Source organism: Condylostylus longicornis, unplaced genomic scaffold (genome assembly GCF_029603195.1).
Source record: "Condylostylus longicornis isolate FDR11 unplaced genomic scaffold, ASM2960319v2 ptg000137l, whole genome shotgun sequence".
Taxonomy (NCBI): Eukaryota; Metazoa; Arthropoda; class Insecta; order Diptera; family Dolichopodidae; genus Condylostylus; species Condylostylus longicornis.
Window position 1 is genome coordinate 907,695 of NW_026578105.1, and position 20,656 is coordinate 928,350.

The following is a 20,656-nucleotide window of genomic DNA, read 5'->3' on the forward strand; positions in this document are numbered from 1 at the left end:
TTAATTCGATTTCTCTAAAAGAGCTGCCATAAGGAGATAAACTTTAGAAGTCTAAAATATCTGGTCATAAAGGAATACAAACATTTCTGGAAAATAAACATTGCTTACCAAACTCCGTCTGTAGGACTAAGTGAATAAATTTGATTTAAATTTTCAGGTAGAATAACATTTTATCAAAAATGGAAAGAAAATTATAATAACTCCGAGAACAATTATTTATATTCTTTTTACTAATAATATTATTTATATTCCTGTTATTATAAATTTGTTATTAATATTCCGAGAACAAAACTGATAAAATGAATGTAGCAGAAATGTAATTAGTAAATTTAAATATTAATTGGAGATATGTATGTAAACGAAAATAAATTTTTTTAATGGTAGGTTTTTAAACTTTTTTATTGTTTTCTATTCTTTAGACATTATTAGAAAAAAACTCGTTCATGTTTCGCGAATGAAAACAAGAGCTAAACCTTCTGTAAGCGTAATTGTCATTTTTTTCACCACTTACATAAAAAATAAATTCACCATACAAATATAAACAATAACAACCAATTTTTTGACGTTACAAACGAGTGAATACGTGTTGTCGAATTAACAGATTAATAAGCTGGAATAGAGTAAGAAGTGTTATAAAGTTATAGAGAAATTTTTGTTTCAGAATTAAAATGCAAACACAAGACGAAAGAAAAAATGCTTTGCAAAAAAAATTGGGCAAGCTATTGGAAACTCGTTTGGACACAGACAAAGTCAAATTTTCATTCTTTTCCATTTACATATTTTAAAGAACCTTAATTTTAGGAGACTTTAGAAGCTTTAAAAGATCTTTCAACTTATTTGCCGGAAGATATGGTTATTACGGATTTAAATTTACGCTATGAAATTGAAAAACATGGAATCGAAATAAACAAAAAATTTTTGGAAGCTTTCCGGGCTGTAAAAGACGCTATTGAAGAAGTTTGTGATGAGATTGATGATATAGCAGATTCTGTCAGCAATATGAAAGCAAATCTTCAAAGTTCTCAAGTATTAACAAAGGATCTAATATTACAAACAAATGATTTACAAAATGAAGGAAGAAAAGTTCAATTACAACAACAGGTTGCAAAAAAATTTATAGCACATTTTCAACTTAGTGTAGAGGAGCATAAAATTTTGTATGGTGCAAATCGGGATGATGCCATCACAATGAAATTTTTTGACGTTCTAGATCGTGTGCAAGTAATACACAATGATTGCCGAGTCTTAATACAAAATAATTTTCAAACATTGGCTCTGGACATAATGGAAGAGATGACATTGCATCAAGAAGCAGCTTTGGAAAGATTATATAGATGGACACAAAATCACTGCAGAAACATAGATAACAATGAAATAGGGAATTTAGTTATTATAGCCATGAGTAGACTCCAAGATAGGCCAGTTTTGTTTAAGTATGTCAATTTAAAAATTAATAGTATTTCTCAAATTTTATTGCCTTAATATTATTTATATTTCATATTGCAGATATGTAATTGATGAATATTCAACAGCTAGACGGTCAGTATTAGTTCGAATGTTTATTGATGCTTTAACAATTGGTGGGCATGGTGGACATTCTAAGCCAATAGAAAGTCTAGCACACGATCCTAAGAGATATATTGGAGATATGTTTGCTTGGCTTCATCAAGCTATCCCAACTGAGAAAGAAAATTTAATGTTGTTAGTCAAAAAGTGCGAGCAGAATGGTAAAAAAATAATAAAATATTTTGCATAACGTTTTTCTGGCTTTATACATTTATTTTAGATTTAACTGACCAAATCCAAATTGCTCTTTCACATATTGTTGACGGTATATGTCATCCATTAAAGGTCCGAGTTGAAACAATTTTGAATTCAGAAAGAGATACCATTATTTTATACGCACTTTCTAATTTATTACGATTTTATCAAAACATAATAAATCAGGTGAGAAGCATAATTTTTATCTTTATAAATTGAAAGAACAAATTTATTAGCAGCAAAATTTTTAGGTTGTTAGGGGTGGAAATTTAGAACAATGTTTGATAGATTTACAAAAATACAGTGAGCAAGTGTATTTGAATTCATTAGCAACACAGGTTAAAACTATATTACAAGGATCTTCTCCTCAGGGAAGAGGTTTGGATCCACCTCAGCGTGATTTAGTTCCACCACAAAGTGTTGGAAAACTTTTGAATATATTGAAAGAGATTTTATCAGTGGCAAGTATGGTTGAAGGACGTCAAAGTGATATTGTAAAAATTGTTTCATGTGTTATTGATCCATTATTACAATCTGTGCAAGAATCAGCATCTCATTTACCAACTGTTGATATGGCTGTTTATTTATTAAATTGCTTGTATCATATGCAAAGTGCTTTAGCTGTTTATGAGTATATGGATGAAAGGGTAGAGCGTTTACAAGCTCAATCTGATGCACAAATCGATACATTAACTTCAGAACAAGCTTCTTCTTTGGTAGCAAACTTAAATTTAGGTCCAATTTATACGATTTTACAAAATAATAATTCCAAAATTGAAGTTAATTTATTAAAAATATTTATGGATAAGTTTTTAGCATTTCTAGAAATGCCTGAAATTCTTCTTTTACCTCAAATTAGTTTACTTTTAAGCTCTAATCATAGACAACTTGTACAGAAGAGGTCTTTTAATGTAATCATTGCAATTTATAAGCAAATGTATGAGAGAATACAAGAATCAGCATACCATACAGATGTTGCATCAGTGAAGTTAAAAACGCCAGAAGAAATTTCTAAAATTTTATTAGGATCATAAAATGAAATAAACATTTTGCAATATTAAATAACAAAAGTTAAATACAATATAATTTTTGACGGCATTCACACCAGTTTATTGAACTACTATCGCATACATAAAAATAGTATTTTTAAACTTTAAGAATATTCTATATGTAAAAATATACGAAAACAATTTCTTAAATTATTGTAAAAAAAACAAAAGGCAAATCAACAAAAAAAATGCTGCTTTAAGCAAATATTATTCATTAATAATATGTTTCATTGTTGAAAATTTAATTTTCATCTGGAAAATTAGACACTGGTAAATCCATGTCGAAGCATTTACAAGAGCAACCTGTTACCGGGCATTCTGTATTCTTTTGAAACCACTCCATTAAGTGTTCGGTATGACCACCATGCCTGCAAGTTTGACACCATGAAAACCACTTTGAAAAAGGTTTTGATTGCCAACCTAAGCTCTCGTGTTCAGGAGAATTTTGCGATGAAATTGCTGTTGTAGTACCCATGTGTAACAAGCATAATGAACATCTTGGTAATGGTTTGCGACAACTTGGACATGATGATAATTTATTGACATGTGAAGAAACATTTCGTAATCTAGCATCATCAGTTAAAACTGATGAAACAGATTTTCCGCAAAAACTGCATAGTAAAAAAACTGATCGGGATGTTTTTCCAGGTGATTGGTTTTTATTCATTTTAATTTCCAATTCAGCACGCTTTTCCCATAACCCCCATATGTCTAAAAGTTCCAAATAACTAGATATCCAAAAATGAATTCTATAATCAGTAATTTCATCTACGTGGAAATATTCTATAGCAAGTAACGACACTGTTTGTACATCTTCCGATCTATCAACGTACGCTTGCATTAAATTTATTGTTTCAGGGCATTCTCCGCCAGTTAAAAGTAAACCATTTAGATCACCATCATGAATACATTTTTGGATGGAACTTTTGATAAATTCAATTAACTTATTATCATTTAAATATTTACATGCAAAAGCAACACGATCTGCTAATGATATTCCCTTTTCATTTAAAATAACATCAAAGTTTTCATTTTCTATTGTAAGAAAAGCAAATATTGTTCTTAAATGTGGATCACGAATTTGAGAACTCGCAGCCGCTTGTTGTTGTCGCCATGTATTGTTGGAAAGATCCGAATCAAAACTAGATAATGCTATTGCAGCCATTCTTAACATACTTGGATCACCCGTTGCTAGATCTGTGGCTTTTAACAATATATCACAGGCATAAGATATTTTCAAAAAAAAAACTGCTATCATTGCAGCTTTTGTGTGCTCTTTTTTTGCACAAAGTTCGGGAAGGAATTTGTTTAGTAATGTAGCATCACTATCAAAATCCCAGCCGCACAAATATTGTGCCTGAGTTCTAGCTTCATTACGGTATGTAGTGAGAATGTTGGTTGATTTCTTTATAAGTTCAGGCCATGAAAGTGTTAATGTTTCGCTGCGATTCGTAAAAAGGCTTTCACCTATTTGATTGGAATCGATACCTGAAGAAAAAATTCTTATTTTTAATAAATAAAATATTTTACTATTCACCTACCTAAAATATTTTTAAGACCGGTCGGATTATCTTCTATTGTTATTTTTTCTAAAGTACGCCAAACTGCTTTTAGTGTTGGGTTATTAGTTGTTTCTCCATTTTTACCTCGATCTGGTAGAAGTCCATAACGTTTTATAGCTCGATTTCTCATGATTTTTGATATATCATCTACTGAACTCTTGTCGTTATTTAAATCTTTAACTTCGAATTTTAAATTCGTGTTATTTCTCGGATATGAATCCCACAAATTATTTCGGGGATCAATTGACATTGCTGTTCGATGTGGTATACTAAAATCTTCGATTGTACTATCTTCAAGAAGAATTAAAGCGTGATCTATATAGCCTGGCATCCAAGAAAACCCAACTAAAGTTTTCGCTTTGCTATATTGCGCACTGTAGACACCGCTTGTATTATTTCTTAAATTCCCGGGTAAAAAGTTTTTTCTTGTATAATATAATTCATTTCCATTTTCGATATCAACTGGATATATATCAAAAACTTGTAAATAAGGTGCTCCTCTTGACATAGCAGATAAAACATTTGATCTTGTAGAGCACCAAGAAATTTGTGATATGTTTTTTATTGAGGTTTGTATTTGAGTTAAATTTTTATCCAAATTTCTTAAGTCCCATATACCAATTAAAGAGTCAACATAACTAGCCAAATAATCACCACTTTGGGATAAAGTTAGACCATTTACAAATCTAGTATTAATGGTTGATGACGCATTTTGAAAACTTGATGAGCGTAAATCATAAATTCTAATAGTTTTTTGACTTATACCAGCAATAAGTGCTCGATTTGTTTTATCCCAGCACATACTATGTGCAGTATCAGAGAGTCCAATACCATTTAAACCATTATTTACATCTTTTGTTGATTGAGGTCGATTTATATCGAATATTGTAATACAGTAATCTGAGCGGTTTTTGTCGTGTCCAATTGCAAGGATATTTTTATCAGCTTCATTCCATGCTAAACATAAACATGTTCTTTGTTGTCTTGGTATAAATTCTTCTGCAGTATTACCTACTTTATCAATTTCAAAATCACAAATTCCTACTTTACCGCTAGAAAGACCAACAGCAATTAAGGGCTTGTCAAAGTACGATGGCTTTATGCAGCGAATATATTGATACCGATCCTCACGTGTTAATAGACTTGCTGATACAGTTGTTATATTATCATAACGAGTTTGCGATGATCGATTTTGTAAATTTAAGTTTTTTAACTGATCTGTTGTTTGTATAATTGTAGGTGATGATGGGGTTGCTGAACTTTTAAATTCATACAGATTTATTTCAGAGCCCCATGAAATGAATTTGTTCGATATATTTGGAAAACAACAAATGCCATGAACAGTCCCGTTCATGGTGAAAACGGGATAAACACTTACAGAGTAAAAAGAAAAAAAACAGCTTTGCAATTATGAAAACAACTGATTTTCCTACAATGTTTTTATCACGATGATGATAATATTTCAAACATTGGAAAAAAAAAACAAAAATGCAATCAAAATATAAAAAATGTCAAAAATACAAAATAAAGTGGACATGTTTCGAAATTAAAAATGTTTAATATAACTTGCAGCGCTATCTATGGGCAAGTATTTAATTTTTGACGGGAATAACTTAAATACTGATAACAGTGATGTTCACATTTTATTTGATAAATAAGAATTTGACTAACTGTTAGCTAAAATCCTATGTATTGTTCCTAATTTTATTCTTTTTAAACTAAGTGAGAAACTTATATCATTTCCGAATTATTCTAAAGAAGAAAAAAATTCGTGTATTTTTTTAATGTTAACTAATATCAATTGATAAATCTAAATTTATCAATTTATCTTAATAAAATGTTTAAAGTAAAAGACACTAAATTTTAATATTTCGATTGCATAAAACTAGGCAACAAAATAAATGATTGTATTCAATGGTCAGACTTTATAATAATAATTACGGTAACAGCTAAAACTTTTTGAAAATGTTCAGATTTAGAAGGAAATAAATAATAATTTCTTAAATATTTTCTTAAAATATTTTATTAATATTTAATTAATAATAAATAAATTCCACAAGTAGAACTGAGGTTTCAATACCTATCTTCTCAATTAAATACATTACGCTATTAATAATCCTTATACCTTACTACACATTACCTTATTTGAGTGCCTGTATGTATGTATGAGTATGGAACATAAACTAAAACTTAATTACTATTCAGAATACTATTTAACATAAATAGTATTCCGAGTACATGTATGTATGTATACAAATATAATTTTTCGATATTTAGTCTCTCTATTAAAATTATAATGAGGAGCAATAAATGCATTTAGAAATACCTACATAATATAGATTTTATTAGAAAAATACTAAAAACATAATACTTAGAAAATTATATTAATATACTTACCCTTATATACATACTTTCATACTCCATTCAATACTACGAACGTAGTATTTTTTTTTTTGAACATTGACTATTATGTATATTTGCGAAATTTTTACATACTCACTATTATGCGGTTTATTTGAACTGTGCGGGAGGTAATTTGGTTTCTCTCTTTTACGATATGTGTAAAAATTTTAGAACTCGCAAATAATTGAAAAAATAAAAAACCGGTGTGTTTTATTTATGTATAATATTAAAAATTTATATATACATATAAATAGCATATATAATGTACATAACAGAAAGTAAATAGATACATATCCCTAATATGTAGGTATTTATATATGTATACGTATTTAGATTGGAAAATATAAAAAAGCTTTAACTTTCTAAGTTTTTCATTTTTCTCCTCTTTTTCATATATGTAAATGTAAATGTATTCATTTTAAAGTATAAATAATGTAAATATGTATATTTTGCATATAAATTATTTGTTTAGAGCATATACATATGTACTTAAATATATATATATGTATATACAAATTTTGTAATTATATTTATACAGTGATGGTGTAGTAAATTCGGTTTAATCCGAACAAAATCAAACTGCCGTTAGGTCTGACATAAAGGATTCTTAAAATCGGAAGTGAATGTTTAATTGCATATTTAAATGTTAGTTTATCTTAATATTTGCAGTTTTGGCAGTAAAAAATTTGATTCTCGAGATAAGTTCTATAAACATTTCGAAAAGCCTGACGTTCAGTTTTCGTAAATTTCTAAATTATGTGCAAATAAATAACGTGGAAAATAATGTGGAAATTAGCCAAAACCCGATATTAGGAAATTTGTAAAAACCCGATAGGATAAATATTAGCTCTTGCAACTTCGTAAAATTGATTAGTTAGGTTTATCTGGTTATGGTTTCAACAACTTTTGAAATTTTCATTTTTTAAATTAGCTTATGGTATTCTTGTAGAGTAAAGATTAACTCTTTAGCATTTAATTTTTATCACTAACTGCGAAATTAGCTAAAAAATGGATTATCGGGTTTTGACAAATTTTCGAAATAATTTTATAATTATTATAATATTGTTTAATACTAGTGATGATACCGGGGAAGAGTAAAATAAAATTTAAAAATTCTGTACATTTGTATATTCAATACCAAATAAAACTTTGCAGTTCGTTCTCTTAAAAAAGCACAATTTTTCGAAAATATCATTTTTTATTTTTATTTTCCATGCTTATTATTTGCGAACCGTTTCGAATACCATATATAGTTTAACCCCTGTAAATGGATCTGTTCTTTATTATTATTTTTTTTTTTTGTTATGCTAAATATTTCTATTGATATTGTTTTCGAACCGCGTTTTGAATGCTCTTAATGGTTGTTTTTGCTATTTAATTATTTTTTTTTGTGTATTTATATTGGGATTTTTGCTTACTTTGTTCTTTTTTTTCCTTCTTTGCTTATGTTGTTGTTTTTATTTTTTATCACAAAAAATTTTGTGTTTTTTTTTTTTTTTGTTTTTAATTTCGAAAACAAAATAAAAAACTTTTTTTTTCATTAATTTTTCAGTTCAATATCACGGTTTGTCTTGTAAGGGACACATCCAGATTCAAATAGAGAGAAAATAAATAAAAATTAATATTATAATAATCGTATATTTTTTAAATAATAATAAATGTATGTATGTATTGTATTGTATTTTACGGAAATTCGTACGATAATGTTACGGTAATACACACGGATACGGAATATATATAATATAAAGGAAAACATAAGAAAATAAGAAGTAAGAAGAGAATTAGAGAAAATATGAGAACATAAAATGAGTGAAATAATTTAATAAACAAAGTGGATTGGTGTTTATACTCGTAGTAATATTATAGTTTTTTTTTCAGCAATATATTTAATGAAGGTGAAAGAAAGCAATACGAAATTACGGGAAAAAATTTAAATATAATATTTTTTTTAGTTTGCATATTTTTAATTGCTTAAAAAGAAATTAGTTTTTACTACTTAAAAAAGCAAAAAGGAAGAAAAAAGAGAAAAACAAACAGTCGATTTTTTTTTGTGTGTATTTGTGAATTGTAAATTTTTCTTATTTTTCTTTTATAATTCAAAAAAAAAAAAAGATTAAAACAAATAAAAAATAATAAGTACTCAATTCCTTGTTTATAATTTTTTCTTTTCTACTGTCATGTAAAATTTTTGAGTGATTTTCATATTTTCACTTGAAAAATCTTAGTTACTATAAAAAAAAAAGAAATTTTGAGTACTACTTATTATTTTTTTCTGTTTTATTCTGTTATATTATTTTAAATTACAAATTATTCATATACATACATATGCATCTATATGATATATGTACATATGTACTCGCATATATAGGCATACTTACATATTGAATTTGTTTGTAAATTTTTAATGAGTGCTTTTTTCTATTGCTAATTTTATCTTATAAATTTCAAAATGTTATGGTCATAAATTCTTTATTTTGAAAAACTTTTGTTTATTATTGATGCTTTAAATTAAATATAGTATTTTTCTATTATATGTATGTATGTATGTATATGTTAGTTGTAATATGCATTCAATTGAATTTAATTTTGGAGTTTTGTTTTTTTGTTAATATTATTGTTATAAAATTACATTAAATATTTTATGTGCAAACACGATTTCTATATTAGGAATTAGTTAATTTCAAAAAAAAAAAAATTGATTATTTTATTTAATTTTATAGTTTTGCTATTTTTTTTTTTCTATAAATCTTAAAATTATAACAGTTTTATAAGTAATAAAGTAGAGAGCTAAAGAAAAATTGTAATATTATAAGTTAATAAATTAAATTAAATAATAAGTAAATATATAATAATAAAAATCAACAACTAAAATTAATTTATTTGCTTCCAAATATATAAATATATATATATAAATTAAATAAATAAACTAAATTATATCAAATTAAATTAAATGTTAAATAGATTGAATGGAATTGAATTAATTGAAAATATGAAAACGGGACTGAAAATAAATAAAAGCAAATAGCAAAAAAAAAAGCATGAAATAAACGAATATTATTAATAAAAAATTGAAAAAAAAAAAATAAACAACAAAAAATAATAAAATTTTTGTGTAGTTTTTTTTTTAAGGCGCCTTTTTCACCATACTTATTTTGTATTAAGTTTGTTTGTTTATATACAGTACAATATGTACCAATGAAGTGAACAACAAAAAATAAATAAAAAAAAAAAGGAGAAAAATTAAAAAATAATAAAAAAATTCGAAGCAAAGTTTAAAATTTTAATAAAATTTTATAAATTAACTTGGAAAAAAATACAAGAAAAAAAAACTAGTGCAATAACAAAAGCAGAAAACTTGTATGTACATTTTTAATATAAAGTATAAAGTAAGTACTCGTATATAAGCCACTTGTTTTTTTTTGTACATAAGTAGATTTATAGTATATAAATATAATTTAACTATATACCGTAAATAATTAATTCATATTATCGTACATTTGTGAGGTTAATGTTACAATTAGATAACTCGCAATTATTGGTTTAGAGATATTGTTATACAAAATTTAACAATAACAAATAATTTATCATGAAGATGTGCAGTTTTGGTATTATAATTTTCAGATATTTACGAACACTTTTAAGCTTAGATATTGATCGCAGATTAAAGAGCTTTCAATTTTATGACGTCTAGGTTAATTATCTAAAAATATAAAATTTTCGAGTTATCTAATTATAGCATTAACCACACGATATATATTATTACATACATTTTTATCTATATTTATACATAATATGTGAATTTATGTATTATTGTGAAATAATATAAAAAATTTTTTTTCGGAATATTATTATGAGAGTTGGGTAATATTGAGTTTTGAGAGTATTATGAGAGTTATAAACACAACACTGTAAAACAATAACTGCAAATATAACATATTATATTTCATTATATACTATGTTTATGAATGGATCTAATGTCTGTATACCGAATTAAAATTTATTCTTAACTCATATATTTTAAAATGGTTTGGAGATACGCACCATTTTCAACAAAACAAAAAAAAATTGTTTTTTTTTTAAAAAACTTTATTTATCATTTGAAAATTATCTTACTGTTCTAAAGTAATTTTTTCGTTTGGTTGGTGGTTGTATTTATAACTTTTTGAGACATACATCGTATACATGAGATACATTCGTATACGCATGTATACGACGTATACGTAAGGTTCAGATTTTGAAATCCAATTGGCTTCTCTTACATTAAATAAAAATTATTTTGTTAATTAAAATTTTCTTTAAAAAATTTAATACTCTTTAAAGCCAATGTATGAGTTTTTCTCCATTCAATTAATGCACTAAGTTCTACTATGCATTTTTAATACCAAACAAAAATTCATAATAATTAAGTAATATACTAGGTAATGGTCGAATATATTACATTTTATTTTTTATGATATGTGTGACATTGTAGCGTGTGCTTAAAGTACTCTAAAAACAAAAAAAATTTTTTTTAAATATTAAGTATTTTTTTTGATTTAAAAATTTTTAAGCGTATATATATATATATACAAGTATATGTATATTATAGAAACAGGTTTAATAAACTAATTCGATAAAAAAAATTATATTTAATTAACGAAATTTAATTGTATTGAAAGCTTATAAATTTGAAAAAAAATTTTCAAGATTTTTAATAAAAAAAAAGGTGAATATTTTTAAAATTATTTATTGTATTGAAAGTTAATTGATTTATTGGTTTATAAATATATATATGTATAATATAGATATATATACATACTTAGTTTGTTAATTTCAATTACTATTCTTAACTAATAAATGAAAAAAAAAATGTTTATATAAAATTTCTTTTAATAGGCATTTTTATTTATTTTTGTTGGTTTTTAGCAGTTTTCCAAAAAAAAATTTTGAAAAATGTGTTTATTAGTTTCACTCTGTCAGCCCGTCCGTCCGTGGACATGTTTACAAAATTTCTACACTCTTAAAGATAGGAAAGTCGAAATTTCATATATACATGGATCCCTACTAGAGACTTATTTTCGTAGAAGAAAATTTTTACCAATCTCTCCCCTCTTGCCTCTAAAAGTTATAACCCCTCAAAGACCTAAAAATTAAAATTTTTTATGTAATTATTGTAGCCAAACAAAAAATATTTTTTAAATTTCTGTAAACGTAGAAAAATACTGGCTGGTTTCTTCTACCACAGCATACTATATTTGAACTTTAAAAATACAAAATGGTCTTTAAAATTTACCGTTATATAAAATCCTTTTTTTTTTCAAACTTAACGGTAAATGTAATGTCAAAAAAAAATATAAATAGTTTTCTTTACTCACGCAATTAACCCTTAAATTCGGTTATTATGTTAACGCCTCTTTAATTTTTTTTTTGTTACATTGCTCATCCTAAATATATGCAATTTTTGATTTTTTTTCTTATATGAATGATATGTTTGTTTTTAATAGCGGTAGTCTCACTTGTTGAAGGGAAAAGTGCTATTTTTTCAAACCATTGGTTGCAAATTGTATTCTGCAATAAGTATACGGAGAAAATATAAGAAAATAATAATAAGCAGAAAAATACTACAATATATTTTTAAAGAATGAATTTTCAAATTTATTATACAAAATTTGATTGATTAAATTTAGTAATTTTTTCATTTATATAAATTTTACTTAAATCAGTTTAAAGATATTTAAATTTTATTTAAATATTTTTGTTTTAACGGGATATTATATTAAGGTATATATAAAAAATAAACTAAAAAATTAATGCAATTTAAATATAATTTGGTTTATTGACCAAACCAGAAATACTGATGATTATTAAAATATAAATATGAACACTCTTCGATCTAAAATATATGAACACTCTTATAATAATAATCTAATATAAGCAATTAAGTAATGTACATGTAAAGACTTCAGTATTTGTTTATACAAGCAACTGTACAAGTTTCTGTATATGAATACATTCATCTACTGTTTAATACATATACAGTTTAATTTAACAGCATACATATACTGTTTAATTGAAATTATAGAAAACACTTTTTCTGCTTTTATAAAACAATAAAATTGCAATTATAATTTAATTTTTTTTTTTTTTAAATAATGTGAGAATACACAAACGTATGGATGAAAAATTTTATATAAGGAAAAGAAATGAAATATTAGATAAAAAGCTTTGAATGCTATATAATTATATTGGTACAAATACAAACTATAATAATTTAACATATATATATATATGAAGATTATGAATAATAAATAAGCATATCTTGCAAAATTTACTATACACATAATATATAATAATTTTTAAATACAAAATATGTATACATATTTTATTTTTCGTATTATTCACACAAGTATATCATGTAGATTATGTGAATATATATATATAGGTATTATATAAACAAATGTATATAATATATTTGAATTTTCAATTATGTATGTAAATCCATATACAAGGCTTCTATAATTTTAATTGATAATTTACGGTAGTCTGCTAGTGATTGATTGCATGAAAATTATATATGACGTACTTAAGTATTCGTATATGTACATACATGTATTTTCGAATGAGATAAACACAAGTATATTATTAGAATAATGTACTTATATATTCGTATATGTATCTAAAATTAACATAATATTAAATAATAATACCATTTCTTATTTTATTTCTAAAAACGTTTTTATACTTGCTTAGGGGTAGAAATTTTAAAAAGAAGATTATTATTTCTTAACATGTCGCACTCGTATTAAATTTTTATTTTTCAGCAAGATATTTAAGAAATTCATTCAATATTCCGAGAAAATACGGGAATTTTCAAAAGTTTGAGAAAGAACAATAAAATTATTTTACTTGAAAAAGTTTCCAAAACACATTCTAAAATATATGGAGAAATAACCCATTTTGTTCATGTAAATTAATTAATGTGTATGAATTGTTAATTGTAAACTTAATGGGCTAGGTATATATGTATAATGAATTGGTAAAATTTCTCACATCCAAATATATTATTAAGGCTCTTCTGTATAACAAAAATAGTTTAAATTGCATGATTCTCATTATTGTGGGTGCCATACAATTTTCAATAAACGAATTCAACGGCAATATAATCATTATTTTCTGTAAAAATCTTTGAGGTTGTATGAATTAGAGCGTCAGATATGTTTAAAATAATTCTAAGCATATAAAAAATAAAATCCTGTAAGAATTGTGTGGCAATTATCATGCAACTCTCAAATCATTCATTCGTAGGAGTATCATGTATAGAGTTGAAAAATTCTCTTAAGGAATGAGTTAAAATATTTGAAGTTTTCGTTTTCCAAAATGAGTTTAAGACATATGCGTTTAATTGTTGTTAATTAAATTTCTAACATGATTTTAACATGTATGTACATTTTTTTATTTTGGACTACATACATAATTATATATTTATTTTTTTCATAAATTATTGATTAATAAAATTAAGAATGATTTTCTAATAGAGTTTTCAGTGTATAAAAGTTATGCAGCTCTTGTTATATGAAATGAACATTGAATACAAAAATTTTATTTTATAACTTGTTTTTTTTTCTTGTATTATTATTATAAAAAATGTTTTTAATCCATATTTTGTAATAAAAAATATTTGTTAAACACAATTTACACAAATTTTTCAATAAATCCAAGTATAAAAGAATCGAAGAACACGTATTCAGCTTTATTAGTTTGATAAAAATATGTGATTGTAAGAATTTTATATAGTAATATAACAGTTTTCCTAATACGTATGTATAATAATATAAAGATTACTTGTAATGTGAAACTATAAAACTGACATGTAATTTGAGGGATTTAAAATTTGTTATAAAATTAAGTTGTGTTTTATTTCAGAAAAAATTTAATTTTACTTTTAATATACATTTATTAAGAATACGGGTTTCCAATAGGATTATTTCAATTTGTTTTCAATCTTACAGGTCTCGAGTATTCTAACAATCGATTTTTTAATTACTTGACAATTAATCACCTATTTAGTTTTGTTTGTCTGATTGCATGGCATGCCGCTTCCGCCCTGACTTTTTCTGTGACCATGGCATTTAGGTAATCATCGAATTCCAGAAAAAGAAAGGATCTTACCATACCGTGTATCACACATTTGTGGATCTATAAATTATTTGTAATTCAATATGAGACGACTTTTTTTTCACTTATTATTTATTAATATTTACAGAGAAGAAACCCCACATAAATTCTCAAAATTTCTCTATTATCAACCTGTTATTTTCAGAAAATAATTTAATAATGTATAAATGTTATTGAGGACTTTACCATTACGGACACGAATTTCTCGATTATATCAGGGCCGCGTTTACATCTACAAATGATTTATTACTTCTAGTTCGCACTTAATAGCTTGAAATTGGAATGCTCCTATTGAAAAACCCTGTGTGTGTATATTGAATATGTGAGTTGCAAATTCGTTAGAAATATATGTTTAAAAGTTTGTTCATTTATAATTATTATGAATACTTAGTTTGGTTTTATGTACAGACAAATACGACATACATATAGGCACATGCATTTATATGGTGAATTAATAATTCAATATGTTGATTGTGGTTTTGTATAATTTTTAATTTTTGTTTTTGGTATAATAATAATAATTATAAAATATTAAAATTTTTGTTAATATCGAAAAACAATACTACAAATTTTAAAATTGAAATTTTTGTGGTTTGGTTTTTAATTTTTGTTATTTGCATTAGTTTTGTTGTTGCTATAAAATATCGATCATATTTGAATTTTCATATTGAAATAAATTATTAAGTTCAAGTAAAAATTTTAATTGAATTATTTTATTTTGCATGCTATTCATTATGTTAGCAGGCACATATATGTTACTTATATAATACATGCATCTTTATGTAAATATAAAAAATTTGGAAAATTTTAAATATTCGTGTAGTTAAAAAATATAAAATAATTTAAAATTTAAAATGTTAAACGAAATATAATTAATTATAATTTTATTATATACAACAAGGTGTTCACTTCAATTAATTAAAAATTAATATGAATAACTTTATTATGTTAATAGAATTTGAAATTTCTATGAGAGTTTCTACAAGAATTTGGAATTTTTCGTTTAGAAACTTTTAATGTATTATATTGTATGAGAGTTTGTCTACCTTAATAAAAGTTTATTCAGCAATACGTTTTTTGTACCTCAGGTAGTAAAATTGGCGCTGATGGGATTTATGGTTTGGCATTAAGTCGTACTTAATTTATGATAAAAAAAATTTGCAAATGACAAATGTAGTAACGAGTAAATAATACAGAAATCAATTAAAAAGCCATCTGTTAATGAAGCTATCGATTATATGTTATAAGTTATTCCATGTACAAATCCGGGTTTTTAATTGAATTTTGATATTCTATAATTTTATAAGTGTTTGAAGTTGTCTTTTCCAATAATATCCAAAATATTTTGAAAATTAAAAAATAAAAATTTGTATTTTTTCATGTAACCTATTCATATTATGAAAATAATTTTATTATGCAGGTTTTTCGCCATCATTTAATTTTTCCTCATACTGCGGCATTATACATATTTCATGTCCTATCGCAATTTCATTGTCTATTTCAATTATTGTTCTGTTTTCTTTAATTCATTTGTACATAATATTATTATTTGTATTCTTAATTTGATTTCCTTTTTTTTTTAATATTAAAATTCCAAAGTTATTGGACTTGTTTTTAAAAAGGGGCATATTTATAAGGGCATATTTGATGTGTCCCCTATATATTTTATAAATTATTAAATATTATTTTTAATTAAATACAAAATTGTGAATTCAAGGGTTAATAAAAAAATTTTCTTCTACTTTTAATTTAATGGAATAAACCAGTCATATTAAATTTATATATGTGTATCGTATGTACATATATATTTACATGAATAAATTATTTTATTAAATTATGAATTTGAAATAAAAAAAATTTGAATTATTTTTAGAAAATTTAAGAAGATAGAAGAAAAACATATTTAACAATTTTTTTTAAAAGGGAAGAAAAAATCATTGCAAAGAAAATCAAAATCAAAACAGAGAAAATATTGAGAAAATATTGTAACAGGAGTAAAGTAATTGTAAATAATAAAGAGAAAAAATGAGCTTTAATTTTTCGAGATGGCGCACAAAATTTCTTTGTTTTCAGCACCAGGTTATAAGATGAACTTTTACTATTCTATTTTGTTCACTTTTTAATTCTTTTATACTTACAGAGTATAAAGTTCCCCTTATTATTTTGTTTGCTTTTCCCGATTTTTATCATTATTTCCGTTATTTTCTTTTTTTTTATTTTCGTTTGATTTTGTGTTTTTTTTTTGCTTTCATATTAATTCTACTCTGTTTACATACAAAATATTACAAAAATGTTATTTTTCTTATTTTTTTTTTTCTTACTTTTTATGTATTATTTTTGTTTTTATATAATATTTTTAAATTACAAGACTTGAAGTTTTTTTTATAATATGGTATGCAAAAGAAAAAAGAATAAAGAAAAATCAGGAATAGAAATAATTAAAATGGCGATACGGAATTTGAGGTGAAAGGTGTTCAAATATCTGAATACCCATATAAAATTTTGTATTATATGTGGGTACATATATATATATATATATATTGTATATTTTCTATATATTATTTTTTATTTTACCCACAATGAATTTATATTTTTATATACATATAATTTAAGTGTCAGTGTTTGGCGGTAGTAATAAAAATAATAATTATGTGTGCAGTATGTACATACATATATACATTTTTTCGTCATAACGTACCTTCTTATAAACGTAAATATATAAATATACTATATTAATATTACAATAGGTGTATATGAAATAGAATACAGATAAATATTATATACTGGAATATTATTGTCGAAAAAATTCTTAAAATTAGATGATAATTATAATAGGAAAATAAAGGAAAATGAATTTTTTTTTATTGTATAAGCAATTTTTATAATTTTTAATATACAAAAATGACTTTTAAAAATTGGTGTACTTTAATAAAAATCATTGCATACTATAAATAAATAATCTATAAATTAAATATTACAGGATGTCACGGATTTTTATATAGAATATTAAATATAAATTTTATTCAATTTATTACCGGTAATGAAATATAGAACCATAGACAATAAAGTCGACCCAAACAGTAGGTTGTAGAATAGTATATTTTTCGTAAAGCAGTGAAATATATTTTGTTTTCAAACCACTCACCTCCCATTTACATTATTCTTCTAATATCACATTAATATTCTCTCTTTGCATAATTTTAGGGTGCAGACAAAAATCAAATCTAATATTAACTTTCGATTGGTAAGATCAGTTAAGTAATTACATTATAGTTATTTCTGACAACAGCACATATACATTAACTTCATTGCTTTCACAGAAATTTGACGAAGCTCTTAGTTTGAAAAGAAATTAGCTCACGAAATGCGATTTTGAAAGGCAATAGCTTTGGAGAGATAAGAAATATCAGCAATATTTTCTTCATTGAAATAATTACTATTTATTATTGTCAATAATTCACATATTTATATACACTTGTTTGATATATTTATGTATATTATACTCTCCTGTATATTTTACGATAACTATAATATGTATATATGTATATATATCTAATTAAATAATATTATTTGCTATTAAATTAAACAAATATAGCTTAAAAATTTTTTAAAGTATATTTAAATTTGTAACATGTAATTCTTTTATAAAATTATACATGTTGTATATATATATATATAGCTGTTATCTATATTTTATAGAAACCATAAGATCTGTTTTATTTTTTAACAATACTAATTATTAATAATTAAATTATTTTGTTTTACGTATAATAATGTTAACAACACCTGATCATCACTTTATAATATATGGGTGTTTTATATTTCCCGATCGATATTTTGTGGTAGAACAAAAATTTTTTATAGTATTGAATTTTTTATTAAATATATAATTCTCGAATTTAACAATATTATTTTTTTGTAATTTGGTTATTAAAATTGAAGAAGGTCTAAGTAAAATTTTGTAATTTCGTAATTTTATTTCAAATTCTGTTCAGCTTAATTCTGTTCATCCATTATTATTTATTTACTTCAATTATTTCCGAATAAAAGCTGTAAATAAAATTAAAAAAAAATTTTTGTCGAAAAATTTAACTTAAACCGGATTTTTTTTTTTATCAAATTACACGATTTAAATTTATATGCTATGTGTGGTCAAAATAAATTATAGAAATCTGTAGTTTAATTAATCTGTTGCTATCTGTCCACGGGTTATAATAAAAGAGAGTAGAAATTTTTACTCAAAAATTTTGAATTTAATTTATTCGAAACCAGATTTGTTGGTTTCATGTGAGTAACAATTCACGTTAAGCCTATAATTTTTTTAAAAAAATATAAAATTTTTTCATAGTTTAGCTATTCCTTTATAATATTAAATCTGCAAAAAAATATTAAATTAGAAAAATCGGGAAAAATTACATAATATTGTCAATATCTCTATTTTGCTTTTCTACTATTGATACTAATTAGTATTTACATTCTGTTATACTTTTAAGAAAAAAGAAAAAAATACGTTCCACAATATGTTTGTAATGTACATTTGTATGTACATATACAACAGAACATTCTCAAAATAACTTAAAAAAAAAAAACAAACAAATAACAGCAAAATAAAAGAAACACACAATTGTACTGGCAAATTCAGTTATAAAGAAAAAAGTAAATATTTGATTTTTTATTTTTAATTTTTTTTTCTATTCTGCTTTCCAATAAAAAAGATGAAAAAAAAAATTTTTATAAAACAGGCTTTTTAGGTTTTTTTTTTCTTAATTTTTTTTTTTTTAATTCTATTTTTATATTTTCATACCTGTTGTAGATTATGCAAGCTATACGATGCAGGTGGTATTTTTGTTGATGGCAATATTTCATTAAAAGCACAAAAAGTAATGACGTAAAATATTGAGAAAAAAAATTAGAAGCAAAAAAAATAGCTACTACTTAACTGCAAATTAAAAGTTTTAAATTTTAAAGGTCAATATTAATGGCGTAATAGAAAAATATTGAAATTTCATGATCAATAGAAAAAAAAAAACAAATATTCTAAGATCACCTCGAATTAAATTTTTATACTATATTTAATTTAGAGAATATTTTTAATTTATTTTTCCGTTTGTAATATATTTGTAATTAGGTTATTGTATTAATAGTTTGTTAACTAACATTTCGGTTGATATTGCAGTAGATGATATATCTGCAGACGACATATGTGTAATATCTTGCAATCAAGAAAATGCGCAGTCCAAATTGAACCATCTGCAGCTAGCATCCCAAAATATTGACCTAGAAATTAATACCAACAAAACCAAAGCAATGTAACATGCACCTTGTATATGACAATCCAATCAAGCTAGACAGCCAAGCCATTGAATGCACAACTAACTTCTGTTATTTAAAGATTTGCGGCAATTAACAAATGAAGAGCCTATAGTGAAACAAATCACCCGAAGAAAATGGAAGTGAATTCGTCATACATTAAGAAAAGAAGAATGCATAACAAGAACAGCGCTGACTTGTTTTACTTAGGCAAAGTATAGTTAATCATAGAAATAATAAAATGGCGGTTATTTAAAACCACACCTTATTTTTCCGAAAGTGAAAAAATTCTCCTACTTAACCGTCTAATTTGACTATAATATTAACACTTTTTTTAATTTATTTTTTTTTGCTCATCCTAAATGTATGCAATAATTTGATATACATACGAGTATTTAGGTATATTTATAAAATTAA

The 20,656-nt window shown here is 24.3% G+C and overlaps 3 protein-coding genes across 3 annotated transcripts in view; 2 read left to right on the forward strand and 1 right to left on the reverse strand.

Annotated features, from left to right (window-relative positions):
• Positions 1–591: 591 nt before the first annotated feature.
• On the forward strand, positions 592–2,795 carry LOC129615541 (conserved oligomeric Golgi complex subunit 6). Its single transcript, XM_055530777.1, has 5 exons — positions 592–749; positions 802–1,433; positions 1,507–1,727; positions 1,787–1,947; positions 2,013–2,795. The coding sequence occupies exons 1-5, from the start codon at positions 669–671 to the stop codon at positions 2,793–2,795; spliced, it is 1,878 nt and encodes a 625-aa protein (XP_055386752.1). The 5' UTR covers positions 592–668.
• A 256-nt stretch (positions 2,796–3,051) lies between these two features.
• On the reverse strand, positions 3,052–5,830 carry LOC129615540 (GATOR complex protein MIOS). The gene is made up of 2 exons (XM_055530776.1): positions 4,352–5,830; positions 3,052–4,298 (listed from the first exon to the last, which is right to left on the reverse strand). Exons 1-2 carry the CDS (start codon positions 5,724–5,726, stop codon positions 3,052–3,054), a joined length of 2,622 nt encoding a protein of 873 aa, XP_055386751.1. The 5' UTR covers positions 5,727–5,830.
• A 4,174-nt stretch (positions 5,831–10,004) lies between these two features.
• The window catches only part of LOC129615593 (protein kinase C, brain isozyme-like), a 102,146-nt gene continuing 91,494 nt past the window's right edge, over positions 10,005–20,656 (forward strand). The window contains exon 1 of the mRNA XM_055530865.1: positions 10,005–10,161. The gene's annotated coding sequence lies outside the window, so the exon portion shown is untranslated. The remainder of the gene's footprint in view (positions 10,162–20,656) is intronic.